This window comes from Molothrus aeneus, chromosome 7, assembly GCF_037042795.1.
Source record: "Molothrus aeneus isolate 106 chromosome 7, BPBGC_Maene_1.0, whole genome shotgun sequence".
In the NCBI taxonomy this organism is placed as follows: domain Eukaryota; kingdom Metazoa; phylum Chordata; class Aves; order Passeriformes; family Icteridae; genus Molothrus; species Molothrus aeneus.
In genome coordinates this window covers 20,833,935-20,855,450 of record NC_089652.1, presented here as the reverse complement: position 1 = coordinate 20,855,450, position 21,516 = coordinate 20,833,935, and the positions used below count along the sequence as shown (strand labels likewise).

At 39.8% G+C, this 21,516-nt stretch overlaps 1 protein-coding gene across 1 annotated transcript in view; it reads right to left on the bottom strand.

The window, feature by feature from the left end:
• COBLL1 (cordon-bleu WH2 repeat protein like 1) overlaps window positions 1-19,469 on the bottom strand; it is a 75,132-nt gene extending 55,663 nt beyond the window's left edge. The window contains exons 1-2 of the mRNA XM_066554042.1: window positions 19,210-19,469; window positions 18,950-19,099 (exon numbers count right to left, since the gene is read on the bottom strand). Coding sequence (XP_066410139.1) covers window positions 18,950-19,099; window positions 19,210-19,469 — 410 coding nt within the window. The remainder of the gene's footprint in view (window positions 1-18,949; window positions 19,100-19,209) is intronic.
• Window positions 19,470-21,516: the final 2,047 nt, after the last annotated feature.

The following is a 21,516-nucleotide window of genomic DNA, read 5'->3' as shown; positions in this document are numbered from 1 at the left end:
ACTACTCTGTGCCCCTCTATTGACACTTATGCCATTATTAATAGACAGCTAAATGAAAGTGGACAAATTTGGGAAGTAGGTACATTGTTCATCAAGGCCATATCCTTAAAAGTATGAACTTTGAGGAAGATGTGTCTTAGAAGATACATGGAAGTAACCAGCATGTCTTTTGTTTGAATTATGTTTTCTTCTGCTTTTCCTTATTTAAGGCACATTAGTGCTCATAGTTAATTTGTACATATTTTTCACAGCTTTGGAATAATGTTTCTGGACAGCAGAAACTAGCCAATGCACTAAGCTTTCCAAGTTGGACATTAGTAACTGGAATAGCACTTGGTCTCTGATGTACCATTACAAAATTTTCAGATCTAGATAACAGGTCACACACACATACAATCCCACCAAGGGAAAAAATAAAAAACAAATAGCCAAATTTTGACTCATAAAACAAATACCAAAGAAAGGATTCTACCAATCCTAGTCCTGTTTCACCCCATGTGGAACAAAAACCCAAACAAATATAATCTATGTTTTCACATCTTGAGTATCTCAGAACTTCAAAGTTATTTATTTATGCAAATGACTAAATACTTCCCTTCATTTTTCAACTATCCTTGAAAAGAAGTATTCGTTCAAGAGCATAAAGGACAGAAAATAAATGGCTGTATAGCTCTTGTCACTGCAATGCCAGACATTGTCCAGTTCTTAAAAACTGTAGTATCACACAATTTAACTCTTCCTAAATCAATATTTAGTCCAAATTTCTGCACAACCCACAAGAATTTAGATAGAAGAAATTTTAAAAAGCCAAACAAAACTCTACACACAACTATTCCTAGCCAGCACTGTGAGGCAAATTCTTACATTCCCATGGAAAGTTAACAGGATGAGGAGCATGGCTCCATGCTCCCTTGAGGCCAGGCACAACTGAACTACTGGACAAAGAACAAGTTCTGGTCTCCATCACTTGCACATTCACAGCAATCATGGGAAATAATTTTCTCTGGGTCACTTGGCTACACAGCTGTGTGTGTGTCATTTGTTTTTAGAACACAAATATTTTCTTTTAAATGAACAACCAAGTACTACATGATAAAAAAAAAAAGAATCCAAAAGAGACAAAAATATCTGTCGGTATGGCATGCTTTACAGCAAAAGCTAACCACACATGCAAAGCCAGTTTTGTAATGTTCAGTGAAACCATCTTATGATTCTGCCAAATTAAAAACTTAAGACAGCTGACCCTTATCATCATAATCCTCCCAGGAGGAGCCCAAAACCTATGATACAGCAGCCCCATCACACTTGGAAAAATCCTGTCCCAGTTTCTACCCCAACGTCATGACCACTTCTTTAACAGCTAAGGAGTGATGGTGGATGGAAAATTGATGCAATCATGTTACTGCCACTACCATAATACGTAAGTGGTTCTGTGTTCAAAGTTCAGCAACAAATAACATTTTTTGGACAAAGCTGGTCTAGTATTGAATCAGACATATTGATAGGGAGCAGAAAAATAGGATACAGCTTTGTCACTTAATTTATGTAAAGAGCCTCAAACAAGGCATGACCTGCTGCTAAGGGATACCAGAATTCACCTGTCAGATTAGGAGCTACAGTAGGTAAAGACAGAGGAAACTGAGTGATTCTCAAGCTGGTCCATCAGGCTCTCACCATGTTCCCAATCTAAGGACCAGCCATTGGCTACACAACCTCACTGGGTCCCACTGCTAATCAGGATGCAAATCACCAGACCACACCTTCTAAATACTCACCAGCAGCCTGGCTGAATCTCTTTGCTAAACAAAAAAAACCCTAACCTGGCTAAAAAATGGATGTTCTTCAAACACTTCACACCAGTGCACTATTTCTGTGCCTAAGGTTGCATGGTTTCCCAAGCTCACCATCATTTATATTCTCACAATTCCATTTTCTGCATATTTGCCAATGTGAAACAGGGTTTAATGAGGGATACCTCTGCCATGGTAACATTGCAGACTGTGTGAAACATTTTTTCATACTGTAAATATGACCCAACAACCTTTAAAAATATTGAATGCCCTTAGCTTTCTGGTGTCAAAGGTGGCTAATAAGGATATCAGGTGACTGTCAAAAGCAAAGAACAGTAACAATGACAAAAACTTCTGAGAAAATTGCAAGAAAAATTCCACAGCTAGGCCAAGCTGTCATTTCTCCCTATCTTTCTACAATTACATGACTGCATAACTTTATCACCACTGATGTTAAAGTGATTAAGCTAAGTGACTGGGTGAAGGAAACAACAGAAGAACAGAATAATTTAGGTTGGAGAATACCCTTAAAACCATGAAGTCCAATCATAAACTTAAAACTGCCAGGTTCTTCCCTTCTCCACTGGAGGGATGAAACTGCCTTCTCAGGTTGTCCACTCCTGTTCATATTATTTTATTTTTTTTCTAAATAATAAAAACACTAAATGCGACCATCTCTTCCATTTTGGCAAAAGTACATACCAGCTTAGTTGCCAAGGCATTCAGTTGGAGGCCATGGTACCCCACCTTCTCTTATCATCGAAAATCTCATTATTTTATTGCCAAATTCAAATCTGAAACTCCCACTTAGGGAAGCTCAAGGGATGTAAATCATCTGCTTCCTTTCTTGGCATCCTGTGTCTCCAAACATGACACTGTTAGGTTCAAATCAGACATAATTCGGAAGCCTAGACATTTAAAGTGACATTAAGCAGACAACACTGGGGTCAAGCCTTTCAATTCTTTGATATGACAGCTTTATCTCTCATCAGTCTTGCTTATTTCCAACAAAATTACACTAACATAATACAAAGGAGAACCCTCACTGTTATTTCACTGAATTTGCTGTATATAATTAAGCTAAAAAGCATGAATGATCTCTTATACTTAGTATTATTTCAATATTGCTCTAACTGCAGCAGGAGTCCTTGCATCTGCTGACCAAATTAAAAGAGAACTCGGGGTGTATCAGCTGGGACTATGAAATGTTATGATGCAATGCAATTATTCTACTTACAATCAGTTAGTCAAAACAGTTCAGATCAACAAGAATCGATTCAGGCCAGGTCAGGGTATCTTCCAGAAAATACTGACATTTTCTGATGACAAAGCCAACATTTAACAATAGGAACCAGTGATATGCCTGACTCCTGTAGTTTAAAGCCTTAAGTGAAGCATCAGAGGTTCTATGAAAAACATTCTCCTTATGGTTTTTTAAAATCTTTTTCTTTATTTTTAATACTGAGTATCTTAGCATGTCAAAAGAGAAGTTTGTTCAGTGAAAGAATCCATTAGAATTTATCAGCTCCTTGTACTTAATTTCTTCTTGATGTAATTCCCAGGATATCAGTTATTTTTCTGTTAATTGTAAGGTCAAAGAGGACCCCATGGAAGCAATAAGCAGCAGGAACTAAATAAACAGAAGACCGGATCTTTAATGCAAATGTGTTTCCTGGAGGAAAGGAGTAAATCAGAGCAGATAATGTAGTAAAGAAGCAGGAAAAAAAATGTAAAAAAATAAAAATCACATGTTCTGAAACAATCTGTTCAAAAGTTTTCCCCTGGAACATAAGCAGCTATTCAAAACCAGTGCCCTGCTGAGGAATTTACGTACTTGCCAAGGTTTAAGTTTCTAATCAAAAGCAACAGCTATTTGCTTTGTGGATGAAAAGTTGTAGCACTTGCTCAAAATTAAAATAAACCAAACAAGCAAACAAATCAAATTATTTTAAGGTACAATACAAGTGCAGTGTGAGAGTTGCCTGTGTGAGTGTGTAACCAAGACAAGCAGCCCAGGATACATCCCCCTTCATTACAAGTTTTAAGAAAAAGAATACTGGCAGTACAATTAAGAGGACTTCAGAGTACTGAACCAGTTCAAATAATGCTTAATGCTTTTCAAATCCATCAGTTACAAGGTCACACCGGGTAATTCCACAGCATGTCTCCTGATAACCATGCTTCTGGCCTGTTAAAGAACCACATATTTATATGAACAGGTAGAATTTGAAGTTTATCTTTAATAACCTAAAACATCATCCTATTTAATAAACCACTGCTAAAGACACTAGGACATCTGATAACTGACAAACATGTTTTCAGAAATTAGTTTCTGGCCCCAGAAAAGGTTCCCCTTCACAGAAGTTTTTATCTCTCCATTTAATATCGCATCCTCCCAAGAACACCCAATATAACTTGATCAGTACTACAGGAACTCCTTGTGTTTCAAAAAAAGACTTCACACCTGATTAATTTCTACAACTGCTTAGTAAAGAAATGAGACATATTTAAGATTTTGAGACTTCTTCCTCCCCTGTGAAAAAACAGAAAGAAGGAGATTAGAGAGGCCTTACTTCTTTAAAAACACATCATTACTTGTTATTAGAATACAGTCAAATCCTAGTTTTAAATATAAAGTTATTTTATCAACATTTTTAATTAAAAAAATACTGAAAAGTGGGCACCATAAGGAATCAGGAATTATGAAAAAGAGATACCAATAGGTATCAAGATCCTAAACACAGCTGCCTACAGAGTTCCTGCAATATCCTTCCCTCACAGACCTTCAGTGAAATGTAGATAAGTGATGGTACATAACAGAATAGTCATTATGAGCATCAAACTCTATGAAAACTATGCATTTGAAAAATGAATTTATGTTTCAGTACAAAGCACAACTGATATTAAAACAATATTAAGTTTATGCTGTGTCAATATTCTTTAAAGAGTGAATTATATCTACTTTCTCTTAGAGCACTGCACACCTGACTCACCTTTGCTGCCTCTCCCCTTTCTTTCTTTCTCTGTTCCTCTGCTTCCATCAGCAGCATGGTTTCCCATCTGATTCATGCTCAGGATCCTCACTGCAGGGAGGCTAACTCTGCACTTGAGTACAAATGCTAAGAGGATGACAACACTCTACTAATTAGTGTAAACTGTTTCTGCCTAAGAAAAACTTACTTATATTTCCTAAATAACAATCTAGGCCATTCTACAGGGCACTACAGATCTACCACAGGTTGGAATAGATGATCTGCAAAGGTTGCTTCCAGGCCAAATAATTCTATGATTTCCCTGAAGACAAAAAATAAACTGGTAGAAATCAAAAGCAGAAAAGTATTTTGGCATACCTTCTTCCTGAGGAGGGAAAGTATAAGAGCATGTAGTGGTTGGAAACATAAAAACTATTAAATTTAAAAACAAAGGCAACATCATTCTAGCTGGCATTAAGAAACAGTAGAACCATACAAACAGAGCAAAGAAGTCCTTTAACAGATAATATGAGAACAAAGCAAAAATGGCTTAGGCTATCAAACAAAAATTTAAAGAGGCTACAAGTGAATGCAAAAAAAAAAAAAAAAACAGCAAAGACATTGGCACAGGGAAAAAGCCACCTGACCATTTCCAGATGCCATGACTAACTGGACACAGCTTGAACCAAGAGGGTTTAACAGGCACCAGGGAAATACTTCACATCCTCCTCAGTAAAATCACCTTTGACTTAAATATAGTGAAGGGGTTTTCCACTTGTTCTAAGTAATCATAAAGAGGTAAAAATAACCTCATTCTGTTTGTCCTGTTGAATAGGGGATTAAAATAACTGGCAAGGCTTTAAGTCATGAGCTTGAGGTGGATTCACCAGGTCACAATTGGAAAGGGAGAACTGCCAGTCCTTGATAAGCACAGCAATTACCATTCTTTTATATACAGAACCACTCCAAGGGAGTACAGCTTCCTTAAACAGCAATAACAGCATATCCTTTGATTTATACAGCAGTCCTGCAGCAATACAACCAACATCCTGTTTTCATCTTAAAGTACAGCTGGGCACTTTGTCTACAGGCTTTATTTATCTGAGTCCCCATAGCTGAGTGCTTTGTCATTATAAGAAACAGCACCCTTCAACTTAGGAGCATTTTATCTTCCTGGTTCCTTCCTCATGAAAATTCTTACATGGTACCCACCTGACCTATAGAGCAAATAGAGCTTTACTGCAAACTTTGACACAATGTGACTTAAGTTTATAAATGTTAACTAAATACAGTAACACACTTCTCCCACCCAAAAAGTCACATAAAAAATCCACCGAAGAAATTTCAGACAAAAAAGGGTTTTCTTACTTCATGGATTTCAAAGGAAAGGACAAAAATATCTAAGCTGCCAGATCTCCTAAAGCCTGTTAAACACAAATTCCTGATATATGAAACCAACTCTGTAAGTTCATCCTGGATTTAGAAACTTTCCCTGAATAGAACAGCAAATCTCTGTAAAATGCCTAAAAGAATATATGTCTCAAACATTTGATCAGACATAGCATGGATTATTTAATAATTCTGTATCCTGTGTTATCACAACAGTCGGAGCCCTGACAGAAATGCAGTATTTTCCACATTCTTACCCATGAAAGTAACCAGCCAAATAGCATTTTGAATGATTTACATGCTCATACTCTGTAACCATGCAGTAACTGATGAACATGCCATTCACATGTTGTCACACTCTAGAAATAGAAAGACTAAGAGTGCTTAACTCTACCACTTTATTTGTTCAAAAGTTTCAGAAAAAAATTGTTGCTTATTGAATCACTAAGAACTTATAAAATGAGGAAACTTCTGCTAGCTATAAGACATCCACATTTTTTACCCATTTATCCTCAAGCAAGTGGTAAGTTGCATATCAGCACAATTTCAGTGAAAACAAAGAGGCAATTACTAGTACCAATACAGGGCAAACCTCTTATTTAGAAATTAATGGCCCTGATTCGAGAGCAATAGAGAACCTTGGATTTGTCTGGCCAGAAAACAGCCTGTGGTAGGGGCAAAGAACAGGCAAAATTACTGCCAATGCTGTGCAGCAGAAGAAGCCAAAGTGACAAGAATGCAAATCAGAGTAGCACCTTGAGTGTCTACTCCTGTCCTTAGTGGTAGGAGACAGGTCAGGGACAAGCTGCAGATAGTTCATTTGCTAAAAACTCCAGAATTTGTCATTATTTCCCCACAATTAACTGCAGCATATCAGTGCTTCACTTGTTGTCATAAAACTGAAGTTAGCAAGTGGAAAACCAGAGCAGTCAATCCGGATAACAAGTTCATGAGTAGCTATCCATGCAGATTATAGAAGCAGAACAAGACATAAATAAGGGAGCACTAAAACTTAGCTGCAAATCTGTGAACTTTTCCAAAGTTCACCCTCACCCTGCTGAGTGAAACTAAGTGTCAGTAACCTAAAGCACATCAACCTCCCCCAAGTACCACATTTTCTCTCTCCCAGTAAGTATGGGTTGAGGTTTGAATGCCTCCCAAAAGAGGAAATTCATGAAAAGAACTCTGGCTTTATATCGGAGAAGAGAGTGAAATTATGGCTAATGGCCATGCCACTGTTCTTTTGACACACATAAAATGACAATGATCAGAATTTTAGAAATTTTTATTACACAGATATAAAGTCACTAGCACAATGCTGTTAGCTTAAAGCAGAAAGGCTCTTTGGATGCAGAAATTCAAAGCTGACACTTCAAAAACATCACAAACTACAATACCCTAAGGTGACTACAAACAAACAAAAGCCTCGTCTAACATTAAAAACAGAAAAATGAACTACCCCAGACTTCTGTGATTTGTTTACCAGCAATTCTTCTGACTGAAGAAGAGACTATGAAGTTGCAACAAACTGAATCTATCAGCTCAACAGCAGAAGCAAACCTACTCAGTTGAGACCAAGACACACAAATTTCCTTCTACCTGGAGACACCATAAGAGAGGGAGAGAAGTATGCTACTTCTGTCAATTATTCAAAATCCAAACAAAGAAACAAAAAAATGGGGGGAAGAGGAAGAAATAATCTCCACATCCAGTGTCAGATCTTTAAATCAGCCTTTCTCACAGACCAAGTGACCAAGCCACTTCTTTCTTGCTGTCACTTCAATATTTAAGTAAAAATATTTGTTAATCAAAGTCACTGGCAAATACAATGGTACACAATAGTGGTACAGCTACATCAGTTAGAGAATGTGACACACATTTTCTGATGGATCTCATTTTATCATCAGAAGCCAAAAGTTTTTTAAGTTAAGTGACTGTTTATAATTCCAACCAATGCTATGCCGTGTTTAGCCATGCCCTTCCTTTTTGTCTTTGATAAAGGATCACATGGTCTTTTACAGACAGATGGGAGATCTTTCGACCATGTTGAGCATTTATTCACATGATACCACAAACTGACTCAAGGAAACAGTCAGTGTATGATTGAGATGAGAAATATGATGTGACAGGATGTGGGAAAGGCCACTACATTTCCAGATATCATTAAGCTTTAAAACTTATTTTTAAATGAAAGTTAAAACATTATAAAGTATTTCTAAACTTGGAGCTTTTTTTTCCAAGAGTCATAAGGACTCTTTGAATACTTAACCATTTTTCCCTACTGAGAGTATGTTGCTGGCAAATTAATTGCACTCTTTTCTCAATGAACTAGGGCAGCATTTCACAAAAGTGTTTCTATATTAAGTTGTTAAAGCTCTTCCAAGTAGCCCTGACAAACATTTTTACAAAATAAACAACTCACTGGACACATCATTTCCTACTGTCCATGTCCACCATGAGCACGAAGAGGCAGCACCAACTTGTCAGAGAATACACAGATTTCATTCAGGAAATGTGAAGCTGTTCCTCTCTAGTGGAGACAGAATGCAGGACAGATGCCTCTTATGCAGAGGGCAGAGTGCTCACCAACACTACAGAGATCCTTCCACAAGAGCACTCAGGCTACCAAGCCATTTCAAAGACTCCATCTATAGGAGTAGGATGGTATAGGATGAAATCTCAGCATTTATGTTATGCGTCATTATTTCTATGTTATGTGTCATTTTTTCCAAACAGCCTCAATTCTAACATAAAATCTTATTCTGGATTAAGTACTGGCAAGTAGTACTTAAAAAAAATTCCTGTAAACCTGTTAGCTGGCAGGCTTTATATATAACTATAAAAGCCAGGAAAATTTTGGGGTAAGTAAAAGCAGGAAGAAAACCTAACAACAGGAGCCCATAAGCAGTATCTTAAAGAACACCATCAGAAAAAAAAAAAAAACAACAAGGACCAATTGATTTGTTTGAATATTTCTAAAACTATTATAGTACCACATCCCTATTTTTTTCTAAAATAAATCATTGTATACTTTTAAGGCTTCATCCAACATTTACAATTCATTGCATTTCTCTCCTTTATTAATTTAAGATTTATGGATAAAGATGTATTACAGCAGTGTATTTTGGGAGGAAGACTGGAAAGTTTGTAAGAATGTTTGGGCAGCAGAAATATAAGACCAGTCAAAGAAAGATGCTTAGAAATTAGACAGCAATTCCAACAGTTCAGACAGTGATGTCAGATCCTTATTACTTTTCCAAAATAAGCCTCTTCAAACTCTGTCTTACATCCCTCACTATCAACAACCAGCTCTGAAGAAGTGCTTATAATATGCTTTGGTTTTCCCTATCTTCTACATTTTCACCTTGCTTTTCTACAAAAGCGAACCAGCATTGCCTGGTGTATTGAGAATATCTCAACAATACCTAGGACAGGATAGGGGGAATTTTGTGCCCTGCACTGCAAAAGAACTATCAAAACAAATCACAAAAATTATCTAGATTCCAAAATCCTCTGATCCCTGCACATATCACTTGGCAGAAAACCAGAGCCATCTCCCTACTCCAAGAAAAAGCCCCAGTCAATCATCAGGAAACAAGAGAGAAACATGAAGAAGCTGAAGGAGTAAAGACCCATCTGACCCATTTCCATCAGTTCATTTCTACAACAAATTCCTGATAATCTATCATTAAGATACCAAATTATATATATAAATATCTAATTCTGAGAAAGGACAGCATGTAATTCATTAATAAAATTACTGCTACTGGCCCAACAAAGTCATAGGTAAACTCTGACTTGCTTGAATAAAGAAAAAAAATTCCTATTTCATGTCTGTAGCTATCACTGCCAGCCTTGAGACCTCAGTTTCAAGTCCTGCAACGTCCAAGGCATTACTCAGCCATAGATAAGCAAACAGATGAGATCAGCAACTGCAAAGACAGTCAATGTCCCACTTCAAAATGCCACACAAAAGGGCCTGAGAAACCTTCTCCCCTTCAACAGTGTAGTGAAAAATATCCTCAATGCCTATATAAGTACAAGGGAATAAGAATGCAATGAGCTAGGTAAAACAGAATACACCATTTTTAAACACAGAAGCATATTTATAAAAAGAAGAATTTATAGTTTCAGAGTGAAGATGGGGAAGAGGAATTAGATACAGGCAGAATGGGATAGAGGGGGGGAAAAAAATCATAGGAAAGACTAAGCTGCAAGGCCAGGCTTTTTCTAAATGTGAAGATTTAAAAGAATGCACAAAGCCAGAATGCTAAAAGATCCACTCAACTTGCTGGGTTCTTAACCCTTCAGGCAAAAACAAAGTACATCGTTCTTTAGTAGTAGCTGTAGACTTAAAAACTTATTTAAGACTGAGCAAAAAAGAACTTCCTCCAAGCAGTGAGTACTTTAAAAAGTGAATGAGGTAAATATAGCTCAAGGAGGGTGCCAAGGATGGAATTAGTGAGGCTGATTTGTAATGTGGGTGGAAGGAGAGAATCAAAATTGCAGGCAAGGGGAAGTAAGAGACCATGAATCAGAGACCAGCAGAGGATCCAGAAAAGCTTAGGTCTGGAGACTTCAGAGGGTAAATGGAAAAAGCAATAACTCTTCAGAAATGAAAATCGGGAACCTGGGAACAACTTTCAACATACAATGATACCTGATTTATGAGGAATTAAATATCCTGAAATTTAATCTTTTTTTAACTTAATATTTTAAAAATCAAAGACTGAATTGTGGCATGGGTTGAATTTCTGATTTTACACAAATGCCTTAAAATTATCAAAAAATCCACCTCCAGAAATTCCACCTACTACACTACTGTCATCAACTAACACATACCTTGTTTGTTTTACTAACTAAAGTAAAAAAACCCTTCCATCCATGCACATAATTTCCATGCTCTCAAAGCCAGAATGGTTACATTTTGAATTCTGCACAACATTATTTTTTAAAGAGAAGGACAGAATGTTGAAGGCCGTAGATACTAGTAAAGAAAGAGGTACTTCATCTTTGCCTCAAAGAGTTACACCCAGCAGAGAAGTTGTAAACGTTTTTTTCAACCTTGTTACTAATAAATATTTTGGCTCCTCTTTTTTTTAGATCAGAGACAAAGCATTATTCCTCCCACATAGAAAAAGCTTTCAACATTGCTGTAACAACAACAGTTAAACAAAAGCCAGCTCAGTAGATTATCCTGTACCTGCAATATTATGCCCAGTTATTCTGTCAGTCAAGTTTGACAGTACAGAAGGACTGAGCTAGGTTTTACAAAAGTCAAGAGCAATACAATGATACTTAAACAATTGGCAAACTAGTGAATGACAAAAAAATCACAAACCCAACTTGGCACACCATATTCTTCCCTAATACCCTTCAAATTACTTTGATAATTACATATAAAAGATTCTGGGCTAAAGTAACACTACTCTACTGATGGTGCCATTTCCTTGAACATTCTTATTTAACTCAACTCAGCAAAGATCCCAGCACATCAAATGGTGGGGGAGGGGGGACACGGATTGACAAAAAAGCCAAACAAAACAAGCAAACAGTCAAACTGAATGAAACAAAAAAAAATGTAATTTGTTTTGTGGAAAAAAAAAAAAAGTAGAAGAAGCAGCTCCTCCAGACAGCTTTGTCAATTGTAAGTCTGCATTAAGGGCAGAGCTGAAAATGCTTATGCTCTTCCCACTGCATAACATTTAAAAGTTACCTGTCAAACCCCAGGTATAGAAAATCTATCTGAAGGCCTGACATTAAAGTAAGGTAAAATACCAAAAGGGAAAACTAATCAACAGAAAACCAAGGCCCATAAAAACAAAAAAGAACATTGTTAAATCAATATATCAGTAACTCAGGAATATTAGATAGAATATTGATTTGATTTTAAAGAAAAATAAACATATTTCTAGTGCTCTGCTTTTGACACAGGATTGTTTTTTCCTTGTTGGAAGTTTTTCGTCTCTTTCTGTTGGAGGAAAATTCAAGCTCACTACATTTCTTGTTAAACATAGAGCAACAGTTTACAGTTTGCATTGTTTGGGAAGGAGAGATTTGTTTGTCTATTATTAAATAATAATATAAGATAAATAATATAATAAATAAGATTCAAACAAAGCTCTATTTCCAGAAGAGAAATAAAAATCAAAGAAGCAGGCAGAAAGTATTTTTAAAACACAGCTAAGAAAACTTCCAAGCTGTACTATTTCTTCAATGAGAACCTCTGCAGAGTTAAAGCTTGCAGCAAAACCAATGCTTTCTCACAGAAGAAAGCTTAAGCCCAGCTAAAAATATTCACATGCTCTATTTTCTTTAACTGAATATAGTAATCCTAACAACCATAGACACGCAGCAGAGTTGACATTAATACAAGTTCCCAAGGGAGATATTTCATAGATAGATTAGGGACTCATCCTTTAACTGCCTATGGCACTCTGATCATTTACAGCAACCACACAAATGCACATGCCCCTTCTGAAGTGGATAACCTCCTAGCAAATAAAAACAAATCCAGGAACTCTGAATTCTGTAAGAATTCCCATGGTATTCCATTTCTGCATTAAAAAAAACATTTCTTAAGCCACAAAAAAAATGCAGTTATATCCATCAGTCTATCACATGAAGATTTTAAGTCCCAACACATCTACTGGAACTCCAGTTAGTGTTTAAATTTACTTCATAAAGAGCTGCATTTTTAGTTATGGGATCTTACCTCAGGAGAGAATTCAGGTGAAGCATCAAGTTTTTAATTGGTTGCTACAGCTCAGAACAGCATGGGTGATTTTCCCCCTTGAGCCCTCCATTGTTGCAAGCTGCACAGTCAGTTTCCTCCTCATTGTGCTAATGCTGGGCACAGCCACAGAACTCTACAGGAATCCAGGAGCCAACATCTCAGCTTCTTGTCATCCTCTAATGCCCTGACGTCAGCTCTTTTAGAGCTGCACACAGTGATAGTCGCAGTGAAGAGCAACTTCCTCAAACAGCAGACAGCTATGGGGACTTAACTTAGACTAGCAGGGCAGCTTCTGGGCAAGTGAGAGCCCGGTGAGAAGAAAAGAAAGTGCACAATCAGATCTGGTTTAACTTGCAAGCAGCTATAAAAGAGAACACCTGGCATTCCTTGTACCACCTACATTAACACAGCAACTCGTTATACTGACTTATTAATTTCTAGAAAAGAAGAATAAATATTTAGTTGAGCATGCTAACCTTGTTACAGCTCAAAGGGCTGGCTGAATAATCTGGCATCTGCTGTTCCCCAGCACACATAAAACTACAACAGTGGCAGCCCAGAACAGCAGTCCGGCTAGAAAATCCAGCATGCTCAGAAATTTTTTTCCAAGCTACAGTCGAGATAGTCAGAAATGGTACTGCACTTCATGAAGGGAGACCTCTTTAGGTGTTGCCAGATTACAGGACAAACAACTTGTTTGTGACTTTAAAATATTCCTACTCAATTATTTTGTCTGTCAGATGACAGAAGTCTGGTAAAGACTTTCAGTTTCCTCTGGGATCTAAGGTTTTGGTCTCCTACAATGGACTCTTTTCTTCTTCCACTCAGCACAGATGTGCCTACTCAAAACAAATAGTGATCTTCAGGTCTAGGAAAACACTGTGGTCCCATTTAAAGTAAATTAAAAAAAAAAAAAAATCCAGTAACTGCAGAAACAAAAGAACCTACCATAAGGTAACACCAAAACCCACCTTCCAGTCACAAGCACTTTTTCCCCTCAAATGCTTTTGATACTCATGATACTATGATGCTATGTAGCTCTCATTCTTCTTTTTCACAGGATACCAACACACTTGGACAAAGCTTGGAAATAACTCTGCTAATCTCTATTTGTGTATTACCCTCCTACACATTTTTTTCTCCCTAGTATCCGCATTCCACCCCTAATGTTTTCTTGATCTCATTCCCACAGCAACACACTCCAACAGGGAACATTACCAGTAACTATTCCATATGCACCCAGCTATGACTTCAGACTTGACAAAGTTTGAGTAAACAGCTTTAAATACAACATTCAGTTAATGGCATCAGTGTCATTCCACTATTTAATGTTGCCTTGCTTAAGGCAGATACATTAAGAAGAACAACATAATCACCTCAAGAAGTGTTAAGTGTACATTTGGAACTCAGATGGCAAATTGGCCCCTGGAATGATTAGCATTCAAGTGGCTCCTGATGGGCATCCACCCACAAAGGAGATAACTCCCTGCTTCTAACACCCAGCAAGCTCTACAGTCTCAAATTCTCAAAATTCTTTCCATTTTGTTTTGCTCATTTACTTGGTCTTCATCAGGGTCATGTGGGTGAGAAGAACATGCTAAGTATTATCTTGAAGTCCCAGGTCTAAGAATGAAGCACATCTAAAATAGAACCATTAGACAGACCCACATCTAAGACAGACCCGCTTAGCAGCATGAGCACAAAAGGTCCTGTACTTCATGATAAACACGTGTATATAATGCACAGAGCAATGGAAACAGATAGTTCATTGCAAGAGAAAAACGTAGTTCCACCCTTACGTAAATTTCACCAAATTGAGCAAATTCAGACACGTACTCAAGTCCCCACACCCACTCTGGGGCTGTGGCTCAGGCACAGAATGCTTGATTTGAAGCTATTGCTACACTTGCTGTCCCTTCCCACACTCCACAACAGGAAGGACTTTCATCTATACTTGAACAAACCTGTGGCTATGTTGTGAGCTGACTCAAATGAACACTTGAAAGAGAAAGAGAAGGAAGAAAGCTCAAATCAGTATTCCAAGCTTGACACCAGACATTTGCCAAAACTGCGCCACAGCTGACGTCTCTGTAATGTGATTGAAATTATTTGATAAAAACTCAGTTACATGCAAGAGAAAAGGTAAATTTCTTGGGTTTTCTGAAAACATCTCTTACTACCGGACACAGCCCTGGAAATCATGTGAAAAAGACATTTCCCCTGTTCTCCTTACATTTTTCAACTACATCCACTACACCAAGCAACAGTGAATGGGAACCTGAAGTCACAGAGGAGAAGTGATTCTGGCACTAAGATAATCAAAGCTGTTTGGCCCCACCCCTTTCCCCACACAACCAGCTCCATCTTCAGCCCTGGAGAGCAGCTCCATCTCCTAAGCATGTTTTTGTTAGACACACAATGATAATGATAAAAACAAAGGGGGTTTGTTTGCTTGGGTAAAGCAGGTCAGAAGCTGTTATTCTGTATGTAAGCATACAGCTTTAAATATGGGAACAAATGAAATAACATAAAATTCTTAGAAACATTACAATTGAATTAAAGGTGGATCTCAACAGGAAGGCTAGTATTACAAAGGACATTAATATTACCAAAATTCACATTTGCTCCAATATTCTAATGGCATATTAAGCCATAATACAATTCTTCGGGGTAATATCCTGTGTCAAATAGTGACATCTACTTGTAATGAAAAAAAAGTATTTACTCCAGGTTACGGGACTGCTGTCCAGCAACAGTAGGAAAATTGTGTTCAGAAGGTAGGATACCAACTACAGCCACTCCTTTTTTTTATTTATAAGTATTAAATCACACATTTTCCTACTTTTTCATAAAGCAAATTCAGCTCTGTGATGAACAGGAGCAGACTTTGTCAACTGGCCTGGCAGGAGCTCTGTGCCCTGAGTGCTGCTCAGAGTCAGGCTAAGATAGATGAGCTATAAAACTCCCTAACTGTCCAGCCAAGTTTCTCCTGCCAGCAGAAGAAACTGTGTGTCATGGCCAGCCACTTACTGGACACACCTCCTATTCATCATATTCCAAAATACTCCAGCGAGTTGCTGGGCACAGTCTCTATTCACTATATTAAAATCCAAAAGAAAAAAAAAATCCAGGAGAGGCCATTTTTTAAAAAATCTTTTCTTAGTTACCTTGAATGTATAAAGAGAATAACATGGGCATGTTTCTCAACAAATTCAGACAAATATTTTTGTCCACAACCGGTTTGAATAAACAATTTTTCAATAGGAAAGCATAATCCTGCACGCAAAAAAAAAGATACGACAGGATCCTTTCGCAAAGCTTGTCCCCATAGATCTGATAACAAAATTCTGTATTAAAGAGCCAGTGATCAAGTTATATAGGAGTTCCAAGCTTTAACTAACATCAGTTAGTTAAAACAAAACACTACCTTCTTAGCAGTTAGCATAAACAAACTTTCTCAGCTGTTTAGTTACCAGCAATTACTCCACAGAACTTCAAACAGTGATTTAAGAACACATTGGCTGGAAAAAGTTTTCAGCTGCAGATTAACAACATTTTCAACCTGGCTAAACAAGCGAAGAAGAAATGTAATGCAGTATATTACATCATTTGGTAATACATTTAAAGAAAAATGCTATTTCAACCAAAATTCTTCCCAGATTGCACAAATTTTCCTATCATCACAGAGTAGGAACAGTAACTGCATACTATTAAAAAATGTATCTGTGGACTATTTTCAGTAAAACTGGGAGTTGTCTTCTTTTCTGGTATATCCACATTTTTTTTCCTCAAATCCAGCATTTCACGAGCAAATGAGACTATCTTATGGAAATAGTTAAGACTGTCAATAAAGGACTTTTGTAGCAAGAAAGGCATGGCAATTTGATTTTCTAAGTACTAAATTATATGTAAACAGCTGATAAAAGTCCTGAAAATCTCTCTGCAGGGCTAATGCAATGAGCAGTACTATTGGCTACATGTATCTCAAAACTGAGAAGTGGATGCTGGCAGATGCTTGAAGTCACATAAAGGGAACTTAGATGTCAAGCAGCAGCCAAAATTCACTATACCAAACAGCTTTATAGCAGGCAACAGGCCTGGAGGAACTGTCAGAATAGCCAAAGTTTTAATTGTGCCTTTTTGCTTGTTTTTAGGTTCACTTGCTCACAAGTAAAACTGAAGACTTTCAACACTGTTTTTGCCACTCCCTAACCTGGAAAAGAAACCTATTATCCTACACTCAGTCCTTCCAACTCTGCTGAAGTACTTAGAGTCTTTAAAATGCAGTAATTATCGATACTATAATTATACCTTCTACACTGATTAACAATATAAAGTCAATTTCTCAACAGCTCCATATAAATGTGGAATGGTGACAAGGCCTTAAATGAATAAATACCATTTATGAGTCCTCCATATTCACTACAGCCATGGCTTCAAACTGATTTCATTACTGCTGCAAATACTACAGTAAATTTCCATCATCTACACCTGTTTATCCTGTAGCCGCCTGGTGAGCAACCCAAGTAACCCATTTTTGCAAATAGTATGGAAGCTTCACAAAAACGTTCATGTTAAAAGATACACCCACCACGTATTTTGTCCATTCTATTTACAGATAACTTCAGCAGTCTTACCAGTGTTTTGATTCACTCCAGTTCCCAGTGAAGTCACTGAGTAAACTAATTTTCTTCACACGTACCTGACTAGTTAAGGAAAATCCTCCTCCTCCCAATCTATAAGTGGGGTAGTTTTACGTAGGATTTAAAAAATATTTTCTTTAACGTTAGATTTTCTACTACAAGCAAAATAAAAACAAAGGGGCTTAACACGTAAAAAGAAACAAGCCAGCCCTTTTACTACTCCAAACAGATGCTGCTTGTTTATTTTCTTTTCCCCGGCGTCGGCAGTTCCCAGAGCACAGAGGAGGGCGCAGCCCTCCCAAAGCGCCGCCACTCTCACCCAGAGAGCTGGAAATTGACTCCGCACACCTAAGGATGCTCTGACCGGCAAGCGCTGACCTGCAGTGATTTGCCAGAGGCGCCGATCCCGGCAGGTCCCGCAGCCCGGCAGAGGCACCGGGACGGCAACGCCGGCGGGCGGGTTGCGGCTCGTCCCTGCGGGAACTGCCCGCGGCGCGGGGCCGGCGCTGCAGCCGCTGCTCGGCGGGGCACGGCCGGACGGGCAGGTTCCGCAGCCCCTGCCGGCAGCAGCGGCCGCGGTGCCGTCGAGGCAGCAGTTTAACGGCCGCGCCGCTCCATCTGCCCGCGTCCCGCCCGGGGCTTCCGCCGCTCCATCTGCCCGCGTCCCGCCCGGGGCTTCCGCCTCCCGCCGCCGCAGGAGCCCCGGGCAGGGGCACCGGGAGCACGCCCGCCCCCGGCGCTGGGAGCCGCCTCTCGCCGCTGGCTGCGTCCCAAGCAACGCACCTCACAGCCGGACGCGCTCAGCCCCGGCCTCCCCGACCCGAGCTGCCCCCTCGCTCTCACCTCACCCAGCCCCGCGCACGGCCCGGCACGGCCCCGGCTGTCCCTTCGGAGCCGGGGGCGGCCGCACTCCCGCCCGCGCCGTGAGCTGTGCTTACCCGGAGGGCGGCGGGGCGGCCGCCGGCCGAGCGCGGCCGTCCATACCGGCGGCCAAGGGAGCGCAGGGCGGGCGCAAGCCGCGGACCCGCCCGCACAGCCGCGGCTCCCCGCCTCACCTGCTCGGGGCGGGCTGAGGAAGGCGGCCCAGCTCCGCAGCCCCCGGCACCGCCTCGCCCCCGAGCCCGGGCATTTCCCGCTGTTTACGGCGCGGACACTGGGCGCCTGCCCGGGGCGGCGGCCGCGGTCACGGCCTGCGCCAGGCTCCTATAGATCGCGGAACCACACCTTGGGCGTAGGAGAAAAAAAACACAGAAGCAAGGAAAAAAAAAAAAAAGGCAGCAAAACCCAACTTCGCGACCAGAAACTTGAAATGCAGGACCTTCCCCGCTCCGGCACGCACGGAGACAGAGATTCCCTGTTCCCGTCCCAGCGCCTCGCTCCCTCCCTTCCGCCCCCACACACCCGGCTGTCCCCACACACCCGGTTGTCCCTCCAGCTGCGGCCGGAGTGGGGACTCCGCTCGGCCACGGCCGCGGGCTGTCAGCGGCCAGCGGGGGCAGGGCCGCTCCTCTCGGCTGGAATTTTCCTCTCCCCGAGCGAAACGTCCCGGCGGCCGCCTCAGGCTCAGCCCTTTCCCATTCCAGCCACCAGGGCGCGAGGCAAAATCCCCACAGGTGGAGAGAGCCAGGCGCGGAGCTCGGGGCCGGGACGCGGGCGGACCCCGCGGTGAAGAATCAAACTGCTCTGGCCGGCCATCGGGGCTGCGCTCCCTGTGCCCGCTGCCGAGCGCGCCCGGGACTCGGCTGAGCCCCACCGTGTCACGGGTGTCGAGCTCCCGCGGCCAGGAGTGGTTTCGGGCTGATCTGAAGTTTGCTCGCTGAGCATGACGGCACCTCAGCTTTTCTGTGCAGTAACAACTGAGCAGATCGGGCACTAATGCGCTGCACACCTGTGTCAGCACAGAGCGCCGTTCCTGCTGACCTGTGGGACTAGATGGCATTGGCTAGTACATGCAAGTAATATTTAGTATTATATAAATAGTACATACAGGTAATATTTTGCCCAGTGTTTAACCAAAGTTGAAAAATAGCCAGCGTCAAAGCATTTATACCTTTCTTTTTTCCTCAGTAGGAAAAAAATTAGAACGTTGCATTCAAGTCCTTTGTCTGACTAGTTCTAAGATTATATATCTGGAAAAATTAATATAATTGACCATTTCATGTTAATATTCTTCATAGCTAGTGTAATACTGTATATAGCATTGTAGAGATACTGTACTTTAATAACTTTGCTTTTCCCCTCATATGCCCTTCTCATCTGCAGTGTGCTTCTTCAATAAAGATTTTCTTCTGCTTTTTCACTGGAGACTAACCCTGAAGCCAGCTGTTTTGACAGACTCTAGAGGTTATTCACACCCAGAATAACCACATGCCATTATCAGGCACACCCTATTAATCTGTGTATGTTTCTTAAACCAAAAAATTAATCACTGGTGAGTCAGATGCATTTTCCGTGGTCCAGTTTTCAGAGGGGTAGTGTTCAATGAATTGATCCATCAAGGCTCTCCTGAGGACCTTATGTAAGTTTTAGACCCTTTTCTCTTTTGACAGTCCACTTTCTATTTCCACACTCCTCAAATTGTTTGGCTACTTCCTAGGTTAGGATGAAGGTTGATAAATTCTTTTACATGTTGACTGTTCCTGCAATCAGGGCACGGTAAACTAATGCTACAAAGTGAACGCAGAAAGTACAAAAGAATTCTCTGCTTCCAACCAGCTACTTCTTGGGCAAAACCATTATGTGACAGCACCGTCTGAACTAATGAAACTCCCACGCTGCAAAGGTGTGAGATGATTGAACAGTATAATGATGTTTCAGCTGAAGACCCTGTAGCTGATTGTGTATTACTTAGAATAATTACACGTGTTGGTGTCATGTCACCACCAATAAATAAGGAGGTGTTGTACCACTCCCTTTGTAATCTCATTTGGAAACCAATATATGCTATAGTCTAATTCTTTTGGCAAGTATTAATGCCACAAAGATTGCAATCTATTGAATAGCTCCTATATGCTCATAATAGAAACTCAGCAATGCTAGGCAGAAAAGTGACATTAGGGAAATAACATTAAAAAAATTATTAGTGGTGACTGTTTCCAATAGAGCCTGGGGGATTACCTAAAAAAGAAGTTCACTGAATAATGCCAATGTCACTTTAAGAAGGGAGAGGTTATGCTTATTGTCTTACACTACCACATGTCTTACTCTTATCTCAGTTGTTAGCTACACACATCTGAAATTCTGATCACAAGAAACATTGTAGGCTGTAAATTTGAGTGCCTGCAGGCCATGTTCTGCAGTGGCAGTTTTACAATAACTAGACTTAAAATAGATGGGGTTTGAGGTAGTGGATATACCATTTCTCTTCAGGGTCTCAATTTTTTAGAGACAGATTCTGTCCTATGGCACTTTGTTTCTTTATCAATAGAAAATCAGTTCAGTGTTCAAATTTCAAAATATGTTGACAGAATCAAATGCTATTTTTAACATTTTTCTATTTTTATAGTTTCCAACTTTGTCCTGAGCTGAAGACATTGTTCATACAAATCAATCATAACTCTCATACACAATAAACAGAAGGCTGCATCAGAGAATACCAAGTCAACACACTATTCATTGTCTCTTCTACTGAATAGACAGAGGAAAAAAAAACACAACAAAATCTTTCAAGTTCCCTAGATTTTTCAAGCTGATCCATGAAGATAGCATTGTAACAATTAATGAAGTGGTAGGTTATTAATTACACCATTGCAATAATGTCATCTTTTGTCCATGGTTAGAGGTAAAACAATCATTTATCTGGAGGCATTAATCCATGTGGCAAGCTGCCACCAGCCACACTTGGTGAATGTACTCAGTGCTATTGTATATTTAGTATAAATGTTTGCAGATTAATACCCAGTTCTGATTACTGTTAGCATAACCTTCAAATTTTGCAGGTAGAGAACTGCTAATGGCAACTGATATTTGAAGGAGAAGTTCTGTCT